Source organism: Trachymyrmex septentrionalis, unplaced genomic scaffold, assembly GCF_001594115.1.
Source record: "Trachymyrmex septentrionalis isolate Tsep2-gDNA-1 unplaced genomic scaffold, Tsep1.0 scaffold172, whole genome shotgun sequence".
Taxonomy (NCBI): Eukaryota; Metazoa; Arthropoda; class Insecta; order Hymenoptera; family Formicidae; genus Trachymyrmex; species Trachymyrmex septentrionalis.
In genome coordinates this window covers 283,399-296,250 of record NW_017304887.1, presented here as the reverse complement: position 1 = coordinate 296,250, position 12,852 = coordinate 283,399, and the positions used below count along the sequence as shown (strand labels likewise).

Below are 12,852 nucleotides of genomic sequence, written 5' to 3'. Positions count from 1 at the left end.
TCTAAATGTAATTTTACTCTTAATTTCTTCCTTAAAACATCCCCCAAACATTTTCATAATTATCGAACTGAAAAATTAACTTGTGTCAGACAGTCGTTTCAGCTTAGTGTACGAGGAGACAATTGCTAAAATTCTCTTATAGAACATATCGCTTTACTGGTGTCACCGGATGTAATTCGGTATACATATCCGGTATCGAAACGCGTGACCCTTAACAGGTTGAATTTTTGCTCGTCCGCAACTACCTATGCCCGCGCAGACCGTTGTGCCTACCGCAATGAGAACACGGCCGTGCCTTTCGGACGGGGTAAGAGGAAGGGGGGCCCGACGACGTTACCAAATCGCTATGGCGTAACATTTTGCTTATTCACGTTCGATTATACAATCTGGCACACTTTTACTCGGAGCGCGCCGCGACAGCTCGTCGAGCGCGCCTCGATATAACGCAGTGTCGTTATACCATTTTTATCCTTTACTTTCCAAATTTTTCGCACATATGACAGAGCGTTCACTTTTTATTGAAAAGAAAAAACAAAAACGAGAAGAAAAGAAAACGAAAAGGACTCTCCTCATCTTGAATAAGTATTTAGTGTTTTATCTAGCAAGAGAGCTGGTTCGTAACGGTTTTGCTAAAGTATCTAAAAATTTAGCTAGATCAACACTAGAAATTTAAAATGCTTACTACAGTCGAGGCTTTAGATAATTCAATCTTGAATTACTAATATACACTATATATGTACTCGCATGTATACCACATTACAGTCTTTTCGAACTGCCCGCCGAATTGTGTTTTTCTGGACTATATACGCGATTGAAACTACTTTAGTAATCGTGAATTAAATTGACGAGCAATTTTAATGATTGGATGCTACCATCGAGCATCATATTATAAAGATGTGAATATGCTAAAACCGTTAATAAATTTATTGCGAGGAATTTACCCAGATATACTTCATATCTAGCTAAAGATAGAATTGATAATAATTTTGTTGGACCATAAAAATAATTATGTAGAATATATAAGCGTTACTGCGAAAACTTTTAACGTTCTAAGTAATCAGCAAATCTATAATATGCAGTTTAAGCGTCCTGTATAATTATTTTGGTGGTACAAACAAAATTGTTTTCAGATCTGTATCCAGCTAGATTTTTAAATATTTCAATAAAATTGTTCTTTCTGTGATAAAGTTAAATTTTTCTATTTTCGGAAGTATTTCATCTCGATTTATACCTAATAATTCACTCGAGACAGCAAAATAACGCTAAATTTCACACTATTAGAATATTAGAATACAATTCTACGATCAAGCTGCTCTGTTTTGCTCGTGTTTTTGCGATATTTCTCGGGCGAAAATTCTACGGGCTAGCTGTAAAGTTATTATCGACGACATACAAATGGCGGGCTCATTCCGAGCCACGGAAATTTTCATCAAGGCGTTGTCTCATTAACATATTTCGAGTGGCCGCAATTTACGGTCCGATAAACGGCGATCATTCGTACCTCCGCACGGCCGCTTTAAATGCGCTAAAGACACTCGCGCAGCAATTTTTCCCCCCCGAGAAAAATGACATTGGGTGCGTTGTAAAAACGAGGTTGCAAAAGAAATGTAGTCTCGCGAAGGATATATTCAATTAAGGAAAGTTCGATCTCATGTCGACAATGTCGCGGTGAGAATTGCGGCCTGCGATGATAATAAAACGCAACGAGCATTGCCGCTTCCGCTATATATACCTTGCGTTAGCCTTTCTTCTATTTTCTTTTCGCTACGATAATTGATACTCTATGCTCGCACGCAGAGAATTTCACCGCGATTGTATACCGGAGCGCTTTTCACCTCGAACTGCGCGATTCGTGCTCAAGAAATGAGCCTTGGCGCCGCGCCGGTTCGAGAACGCGACTGTCTTCGCGACGCCAGGTGCGCTCGTTGACGATAATCAGCTGCCGATCCCGCTTAGTCGTACTCGCTTTTAATGGACGATAAGGAGAGAATGTGCCGCAAGAGTCGCAGTCGAGAAATTGCCTAACTCGTCGATTGCGCCCTGATTAATTTATACTTTGCGCGCACCGGTCTCAAACCAACGCGACTGACCCACATCGTCTACGTTTAATTAATTCCTGCGATACTTGGATTCGCCCTGCGGGCGAAGATCGCAAAATACGCCACGATTGTCCGCAATTCGCGAAATGTTTATTCCACGACGTCCTCAATTTGAGGATCGCTGACATGCTTGACCTTAGCAACCTCCTTCAGAACCTCATTGCAGTGGGCTGAATTTTTATGTTTAGAATTCCGTCTCGAGGATTACGCTTACTTTCAACGTTAAAAATCTACTTTTATATTGCGAAAGAAATTATGCAGACGTATGTATGCGATTTTTGTACTTTGCCTCAGATGACTTGCCTCGAATTTGAATGATATACCAGGAAAAAAATGTTCGGTATTATATGAGTATAATTACATAATAAAATGTAAAATAATTACAGTAAAAAGTCCATTTTTATAATTACTACAATGTTAGTGATAATAATTGATATAATACTAGTAATTATTATACTTATATACATTTCTATTTATTAGACAATTATACTTATAGTTTCACTAAAAAAAAATATATATATATTATACAATGTATTATGTAAGTGGCACAAAAATGACTATAAGTTACAGTTAAATTATGGAAAGAGTTGTTTTTGTTGAAGTAACTAAAAATTTAGCTAGATATAGATTTGAAAATAATTTTGTTGACCCAAAATATCAAAATAATTATGCAGAACGCTTAAACGTTGATGACATTGCCATAAATAGTTTTAACATATTTTAACATTCTAACAACTAGTTTAAGCGTCCTATACATATAATTATTATAATGATCCAAACAAAATTATTTTCAGATCTGTATCTAGTTAAATTTTTAGATACTTTATCAAAATTGTTCTTCCATGTATTAATTGCAATCATTTTTTTAGCTTATAATGTATAAGTAAATATAAACCAGTAGAGATCCTTAATCAATTTTGAGTAGGCTTTTGGCTTTACCTTGATAAAATTTTAATTTGGAAAGTACGAAAATAGTCGATAACTAACAAGAAAATGTTTACATTATCTAGAAGTTTATGATAAACGAATCTGTTATTTCTCAACGGAGATTGTAAGTATCGAAGGAGAAAACTGCATGTCTGTCTGTCTGTCTGTGGAGATGCGAGAGCGTAGACGGAAATGCTTCGGTGGCAGGAAACGAATCTGGGCCGTCGAATCAGAGAACGGCAAGTAGGTCACGAGAACGAGACGAATCGCGCTTCGGAGGTGTCGACGTCGTCGTCGTTGACAGCGACAGCGACAGCGACGACGACGACGACGACAACGACGATGACGACGACGCTCGTGAGATCGTTCTCTTCCACCGTGACGACAAGGCGAATCCTTTCACTTGGCATCTTGGCCGCGGAGGAAGTCCTTCTCTAGTCTTAGACGGACTAGACGCTTCCTGCCTTCACACGCTCAACGCTCGACGAGAAATTCGACCCAACTTCTTCTGTCCCGCAACAGCAGCTTCGTCTTTGAAATCGCGGATTTACGTTCTAATTCCTTCTTATCACTTTCTCGTCTACTAGATCAAAACTGTAAAGTATTTATATTAGTCGTATTTATGTGTATTTAAAACGTTGTATGTTATATATATTTAATAATAAATACAACGTTTATTGATGTTAACGTTTATTTCATATACTGTACGATTTTATTATGCTATACAATATGAGAAAATAATATAAAATCTCCCATTATTATTCTATTATTATTATTGGCGGAAAGTGAAATAAAAATGTCAGCGATTTAATATCTCCTAAATAGCGCCATTGGTACGTGGAAATTTAGACACTTGTTTTAGAAATAAAAAGAAGTAAAAATATTTAAGTCATCTCTCAGCGAAGTAAAAGTATTGTCAATATTTATCTATATCATACTCGCGATAATTTTATTTCGAATTACAGGATTCTATGAGGTCACAGATGTAAAAAGCGATAAAAATGTCGCTCATACATTTTCATTTCATCTACACCTTTAGATTTCACAACTTTTTCATTTATCAAAGATATATGAACATGAGATATATTTCTCATCAATTGTGGCAATGTAATATTTTTTTATTTTCTATCTCAGTAGTCACAAAAAGTGATAAAAAAACACGATAATTATAGTGTATATATATATATATATATATATATATAGGTATCACTAAATCATAAAATCTATTGGTATTGCTTGCACTTCTTACTTCTTCCCAAATCTTAACTTTCTCTCTCTTTCGAATACTTGAATATATAATATATTTATCTCGTTTAAATGCAAAAACTTTAAGCGAATTTTAAGCAGCACGAATAAATCTATAGACTACATATATACTCGTAGAGGATCGATCGCGTGCGTAGTTCAAAGGCGAAAATATTCCGCGTTTGGTTGGTCGACGGCAATCGAATCGATATCTACGAAGGCGAAATAAACTCTACGGGTTACCGCGTCGTTACGTCACGACGACGTCCAGTCTTCAGATACCACTGCGAGATATCGAAATCACTGTTTCATCGAGTATTCATCCTCCTCCATTCCCCGCACTTTCCTATCTCTTCCTCTTTCTGACCGCCACGCCGATCGATTGTGATGAGAACGGAAGATACATCTACTATCGTCGAAATTGCCGATAAGTAAACGAGGTCAAAGAAAAGGCCCTCATTGCAAGTCTAGCGTGAAATCCGAGTCGGAAGATTGCTATCCTCTGAAGTAAGCCTCTGAACTAAAAGGGTAAAATTTCGAAATCTCAGTTTGCTACTCTCTCGGTCGATTTTTTTCCTCTAATTTTCATGTCGTCATGACGTCGGAATTTTAATCAGGCACCGTCCAACACACATCGACCCTGCACGATCTGTTATTACCTATTATCGCTTATTGTTCGAATTCATCGAGGATTCTCGGGGAGTTTCCCAGCGGGGTTCGCTAATTCCGCCAATTACGTCGTTGTAATAAATTAGAGTTTGAGAACTTACGTGAGGATGGCTGACGGTAATGCAAGTGATGCTGGAGACCCTGCGCTTGATGATGATGGTGGTGGTGAGGCGGTCCCATCGTCGGGCCCATAGTATGGTTGCTGTGCTGATGGTGTGGCGAACTCCCTCGATGTGGATGATACTGGGAGGTGATAGGATGCTGATGAGGATGATAGGTGGGCGACAGGAAGCTTGCCGTCGACCCCGGATACACACCGGGGCTGTGGCAGGCCGATCTGCCGAGTGCTGCTATCAAGCAATCGCAGAGATACATTCGATAAGAAAGCATATTTCGAAAATATATCTTTTCAAGTTCCTCCTTTTCGGAACTTCCGTTTAACGAAGTTCACGTTAAAAATCCCTCTCTCAATCTTACTCTCTTAAAACAATCATATTCTATCATGCGAAAGTACAATATTTTAACGATAAACAATCTTAATGCTTTAAAGTATTCAGTAGTTACAATTAGAAATATAAAAGTTATAAGTAGAAAGTGCGATTAAAAGTGAAAATTTGTAAATCTATATAAGTATTATTATGATCCTTCGACCGAAAATTTTTTGTACTATTTTTTTATACTATTCGAAATCTAGATTACAATTACGTTTAAGGTTTTCGTATAGATAAATAAATACGTCTAAATGAATTACTTAAAAAATAATTCAGATTTATACGACGTTAGAAAAATTATATAAATTTAATGTTGCTTATTATTAAAGCTGGGAATTATATGTACGTAAAAACAAGTACATTGTATTGTATGCATAAAATTTGATAAAAATATGCAAAAATATTAGGAAATAATGTAAAAATATGCAAAAATATGCAATATATACGTTTATTAAATGAAAGGCACAGAAAAAAATATTCTTGAAAATATAATAAGATAAACAAATTTAACTTGAAGCAAAAAATACAACATTGTAACACAAACGAACTTATTTGAAAACTAAATCAAGAATATTTAATTTCTTACAGAACATTGTAAATACTTACAATGAGATATTTGCATAAGATTCAAAATATACAATATATATTTATTAAATGAAAAGCACAGAAATAAATAATTGTAAAAATATAATAAAATAAACAAATTAATTAAGTTTGAGCAAAAAATATATAAAACAGTATTAACACAAAATGCTATAATTTGAATGCAAAATTAGGTCTTAAATATTTAATTTCTCAAAGAATTGTAAATATTAATGACTATATGAACAAATATGCAATTTTACAAGAAATATGCTCAAAAAGATATACATATGCAAAATAAAAGTTTTTTTTTGCTTTTACGTAATTCGTGTAGATACGCAAGGCGTTTTGAATTCATATTAATAATATAAAATATGCTTCCATGTAATCCCAGCTTTTTACTTATTATAATCTAAATTTCGTTAAAAGAGAATTGCTCAATTAACATAACTGATTTGCAAGAATTACATGAATATTAATTCTTTAACTCTCAGATTGATAAATTTCTTAATAACGATTCCTATCGTCAATCTCTCAAACTTCCAAATTTTTTGCAAAAGAAGATAAATATAGAATTTCACACGAGAGTTAATTAATTATTATTAAAATAGTTTTTGTTCAACGTGTTTAAGACTTTTCTTTAATTTTTCCCCACACATTATGTTAAACGCGTGAATGATGCTGCGCAAAATATATAAAGATCGAGCTCACCCGACGACAGATGGGAGTGATGAGACGCCAGACTCGGCTGGAGGGACGAATTAGGATTGAGCCTTGCTTTCAGTAAGAGATTCGCGTCCTCGTTGCCGCCGGAGGACGTGCTGGACTCGACGTCGCTGACTCCGCTGTCCGCTGGACTCGCTGGCAGTGATCCGCTTCCTGCTTCCAGCCATGAAACAAAGGGAGGAGACGCGTCCTCTGTGATAAATAGCCGGCAGAGTTTACGGCTAGCGATAAGACGCGACACCGTCAATTAATCTCGCGCGATTCCGTTTCGCACGGGCGCAACAGCGCGATAAATAAAATAGAAGGCACTCGAGAGAATTGTACAGAGAAAGAATTGCGCCAAGAACAATAACTTTACGTAAAGTTACAAGAGTCAGGCTTGCAACGTGAATGACATGTCCTTTTCACACTTTATTTCAAATAATATAAAAAAAATATTTAAACAAATATCGCCGCTAAACTTTTACTTTTGCCATTCTTCTATGAAATCACTGTATTTCTTGATACATTTGAAATAAAATTACAATAATTATAATTTCATTTTTACGATGTGTTTTCTATCGGCTACAGTCATTCGGTATCTCGTTACGTGACCTGTATATTAAAGTTATTCTCCATTTCCTTGTATATTCTTGAGCCACAAGTTTGACTTTTAATCTCTCTTTCGAAAAGCCATGTCTTTTAAGAGAGCATAATTTGTGACCGATATAATTCCCCGCTTCTGACGTCACCGGTATATACATACAGCCGAAGCAACCACCATGTCGCATCGGTTTAAACATCCGATGAATACTTTATATACCAGGTATACGTCGCAATTATCGAATCGCCGCGTCGTTTTGCTTTCCACTACATATTACGCGGACGTGATAAATTAGCCATTGACCGATTCGGCTGTTTGCCAGGCCCTAAATTAAAGCCACGTACACGTCGCTTTCGTCTACCGCTTTAAACAAATTAGGTGTCCCATCGAGGTGGTCCAGCGGCTCTCGCTCTTCCGTTCATTCGGCTTTATCGAGCGTCGCCGAGCCATGTGCCGTGCCGAACGTGTTTTCGCGCGCGCCATCAATTAAAGGCATCTTTATGCAACGAGCGAAGGTCATCCGGTCATTGAGTATGCATATCGCTCGCTCTTCCCACGGTACCTCTCCCCGTCTCTCTCTCTCTCTCTCTCTCTCGCTCTCTCTCTCTTTCTCTCCCTCACGGCGCGACTGACTGTCTCAAACGAATCCCAAAGGGTTCTGCACGAGTCATTGCTCTCTTTCTCTCCTATCTCCCTTTTTCTCTCTTTCTTCTTATCGTCATCGTCATCACCGTCATCATCGTCCACCTCGTCGTCGTATTACGCAAGGCAATCATGCAAAACTGTCGCAAGCCGATAGCCGCAAATCTCACCGATCGACCGGCGCTGCTTTATGCAACGATCGAGTCCAAGTATTTTAAGAACCGTCTTACGCCCGAATTCCTACCGAATATGCAACGCAACGGTCGTTACCGGCGCAATGGCGCGATTTTTACCGTTGCGTAACGCAACTTTGTGAAACCGACATTGATCCACAATTGCAATTTACGGATTGCGAACGCGGAAATTTGGCTTACGTCGTTATTACGCGATTCCTGCGTCATATTACATTATAGGTCATTATTGAGAAATCAGCCGAAAAAACATTTTTTTTACTTTCTCTTCTTATTATAATTGCTATCGCGATTGATTATTGTTCAATTAGCAGTAGTAACACCGCGATGCAATTATACTCGACAAAACGTCCATGCATCAAACTGCAGTTGTCACTTCGATAACGAACAATGTATACTATAAAAGCCACTCCGATCCAATTAACGGAAATTGATATCTTATTTTATCCAGCAAATGTCAATCCGCAAAATGTCAATCTCATTCGTGACACAAAATGTCTTTGTTGATATCTCGTAATACAACATAACTATGAAATTTTTAGCATATCATGTATTTCAAAAGAGAATCTCGAATAAAAGTCTACAAACGATTGAATTAATGGAGTCAGATAAAGAAACATAAATTTGATTCTGATGTATGTCCTCGTAATTATTATAAAAGTTGATTTTTTTTTTAAATAACTCATTCTAATTGAAGAAACAGTACCAATATTGCGATACATTCTAAATAATGGACAAATGTCAAGAAACTTTGTAAACTTTTTTACATTATATTTATTTTACTTTCTTTCGTTCTATTATATTACTTTAATACTTCATATTTTAATATTATTATTTTATTATTTTATATATATGTATATATATATATATATATATATATACTAAAAATTCCTATTGACATTAAATATCTATTTGTTCTTCTACTTTATTTATATTTGACTTTACTTCTTTCTTCATTATGCGTATGGATATTAAATTCCACTAAAAATATATTAACACATTTTTTTTCAAGTTTCCTCATTTTTCTTTATACTACCTATACTATATACATCTGTACATCATCATATTGTTCTTACTTCAAAATTGACACAACTAAAAAAATTAAGTTTTTCAAAAAAAGAAAAAAAATATTTTTTAACTTAAATTATTGATTAATCAAATAATATCGGTAAAAAGAATATATTCTTAAAAACATGATCGAATATCATTTTTATTATTTTCGTTTCGTAACCCTTTTGAGTTGTGACAATTTTGATATCTTATAAAATAATAACAAGTACTAAATAATTCATTAAAAGTGATATAACTTAAAATATCGCAACAGTTTATATTTACCTTAATCAGTTAAACTGACTAAATTCAAAATAAACTAATTCTTCTTCAAACTTTGATTAACAAAACTATCTTAACTCTAAACAGCGTTTTCGAGTGCAGGAGGTTTGAACTCAATCCAGATCGATTAACATAAAAGTACTATGATTTCAGCCAATCGAAAACCAAAGTAAAGTATGTGACGTTATTAATTCGACTGAAGAAAAAATGCTTTCTGTAAATGACTCCTTTTTATTTACAAAAATAACAGCACGCAAGATGTGTCATTTTTGTATAACAGGTATTATGATTTCTTTGAAAATCTCCAGCACGAGTATACAAGTATCCGTCTAGTGGATAAATTGAAATTAAAGTTATTGCCTCACATTTTTAATGACTGATAGAGGAATCGTTACCCAACTCATTCAAGGTAAAATAACTCGAAAACTATTTTTAATTGTGTTATTTTTGAAGTAAAAGAACAATATGTTATTCTAAATCTCATATTGCAAAAATTTATTTGATAAACAAATTAATCCAAATTCTTAACTTCTCTCGAAATGTGTACGCTGGCTAATCTATTATCGCGAAAGCGATTATTGGCGAAAATTATGAAAGGCTATGACCCTCAGGGTTCACGATCAAGTCTCAACAGCATTGTAAGCAGTATTATAAAGCCTCGTTGACACGTCTTCAGAGTCTTACCTGGCGTATTTGTCGTGGCGATAGCGGCAGTGGTGTAAGGCGGTTGGCCCATCTGTGCGTGACCGGCTAAGTGTCGGCCGTATCCGTTTTGCAGCCCCAGGCCATGCTGCTGGGGATGCTGGGAGAGGATACCGTGGAGCAGACGGGTCCCTGTGCTACTGGTAGTCGTCGCGCTGGTGGATCCCGGCTCCACTTTTACACTTGCGAGGCCTAGCTGTTCTTTCTCGCTCGGGTCGTGCGGTTGGACTTCCCTGGTATCCACTGTAACAGAGGGACAACAAGAAGCATCGTTTAGATAAATAGATATTGATCTTGCTTGATATTATACATTAAAAAAACATTAGAATTATTGTGAGTAAATGATAAAATAAATGAAATGTCGAAAATTGTAACAGAGTAGATAGAAATAAAAGGCAAACCAATTTTACTATTATTTTGTGTCAAGCAATAAATATATGCAGGAACGTAATTGTGTGTGTGTGTGTGTGTATTTTAATTATATTAGAAAATAAAAAAAAATAGAATATTAGAAATTAGAATAAATAAAAGAACAAAGTTTCCATGTGTATTTTAAAGTTGAAAATTGTTTTTAAATTTATACTAAAATTGCAAATAAAATTATTAAATAAAACTTTGGTTTTTACATTTCTAAATTTTCTACTCGTCCTATAGTTTACTTTGTTTATAAAATATCGTTTTACATTACAGAGAATTCTACGGTGAGAGAAAAATGTTTGGTATTTGTAACTATAATTATGATTATTACTGCTATAATAATAATAACAGTAACTATGTATAATTTTAGCAACAAATGTATACAGTTGGCAGCCTAAAATAACTATAATTCTAGTTATAATCATAAAATAGTGTTGAAATTGCCATAAAAATGATTCAAGTGACTACAATTTTACAATTACATTTTGGGACAACCATATTTTTTTATAATGAAATATGTCAGATATTAATCTCGTAAACACGCATAAAAAAATAACGCTAACAACAAATAGTTATTTTAGAAATTAAAGTACAGCACAGTTTTCATTCGCTATGTTAGAATGCCGGGGCATTCGTGCAAGCGCGAATTGTGCAGACTCTGTCATAGAGTGAAACACCGATTTCTCATTAATGAAAAATAACGTTCCGCGAGATAACTTGTTGTAATTCGTATTGCACCGCGCGTTGCTCAATCCAGATTAATTGCTGAATACAGTTCATCCGTTGGAAGATAAACATATCTTCTCCACGGTATAATTAAGCGTGGTCATAGGTGGGTAAACATTCTCACGGGGAGAAGAACGACAGAAGGAGAAGGGAAAAAAAAGTCGTGTCTCGGGAGGCGTTCTCGAGGAACTCGCGCTCGCTGCCGAGAGGAAGTGAAAGCCGGCGTCTCTCCTTGACCCACTGCAACGTTTCTACCTTCCTTTCAGGCGGTGCCGAGCCGCGGCGGCTTCATTAAGCAATTTCTCGCGGCGGCGGGCCCGAAAAATCCGCCATGGAAAATGACGATCGACCAATGCGATTCGACTGACAATGAGACACTCCTCTCGCGAATTCTCTCGATCTTCCGATCGCGAGGAGAGCGCAGGAATTCTTTCTTCTCTTCACTTTCGAAAGATCGATGAAAATTGGGCAACATGAATCTCTCAGTGGTGCACGTGTCTCGCATCGGAGTTTTACACACACACACACACACACACACACACACACGCGCGCGCGCGCGCGCGCGCGCTATGAAGAAATATTACGGAGATATTCGATGTCCACTGAAACTTGACCAATTCAAATGAACCCGTTTTGTATAATCAATATTTATGGAAAGCATCCAACTCTACACTGTTGCCACACCGTTGTGAAATAAATATTTATATGAATTTATGAGTATCGCAAATCTAATTAGTATTCTCTAATAATTCTATGATTTAGTATATTCTAATAATAATATTAGGTGTAGTAAAAAGTCATCGCGTATTTTTAAAAGACATCTATCAGTAAAAACCGCAATTACTTTCTTACCAACAATATAAATATATCTTGATAGAGTAAAGTTTCAGCTTTAAAAATCTCTTTTTTAAATTATACGATACGACAATTTTTAATGGAGTTATGAGCAATTAAAGTCAAAATAATTCTTTTATTTAATCCGCGATAACTCAGTAATCAAAAGTCGTAGGAATATTAAAAAAAAACGATTTTGTAGGGAAAGTATCAAGCTTTCACGATAGGTAATCGAAAATTTTCTCAAATTCGTTTTGGACACGTTACAAATCCACAAAGTGAGAAGAAAATTTTTCGTCTTTTTCAGCTCGTAGTTTTTGGTATGTAAAAATTATCAAACTCATATAAACTTAAAAAATGTGATAAGCTTTTAAAAGTAGAGATTTCAAGCTTTAAAACCCTTTTTTTAAATTTGAATTTTATTCATTATTGACGAAGATATTGTATATACAACTTTGAGCTAAAAAATACGCGATGACTTTTTACTACACCTAATATATAATACTAAATAATTCGAATTATTGAAGAATTATTATCATCTAATCATTCTAAATAGAATCTACGATTACTATACATGTACACACACACGCACACACACAAAACTGCGTAACATTTTATTTTTGTCGCTTGTACATAATAATACTGTTTGCTAAAATGGATCAAGGTTGCAAGGTTGCAAGAAGAAG

At 35.5% G+C, this 12,852-nt stretch overlaps 1 protein-coding gene across 6 annotated transcripts in view; it reads right to left on the bottom strand.

Annotated features, from left to right (window-relative positions):
• LOC108746485 (ecdysone-induced protein 74EF) overlaps positions 1–12,852 on the bottom strand; it is a 295,998-nt gene that overhangs the window by 37,588 nt on the left and 245,558 nt on the right. For 5 of the 6 annotated variants that reach the window (XM_018483288.1, XM_018483287.1, XM_018483290.1 and 2 more), the window contains 3 exons: positions 10,172–10,432; positions 6,725–6,892; positions 5,042–5,290 (listed from right to left, as the gene is read on the bottom strand). In XM_018483288.1, the coding sequence (XP_018338790.1) occupies positions 5,042–5,290; positions 6,725–6,892; positions 10,172–10,432 (678 nt within the window). The remainder of the gene's footprint in view (positions 1–5,041; positions 5,291–6,724; positions 6,893–10,171; positions 10,433–12,852) is intronic. The other variant, XM_018483291.1, reaches the window with a different exon arrangement.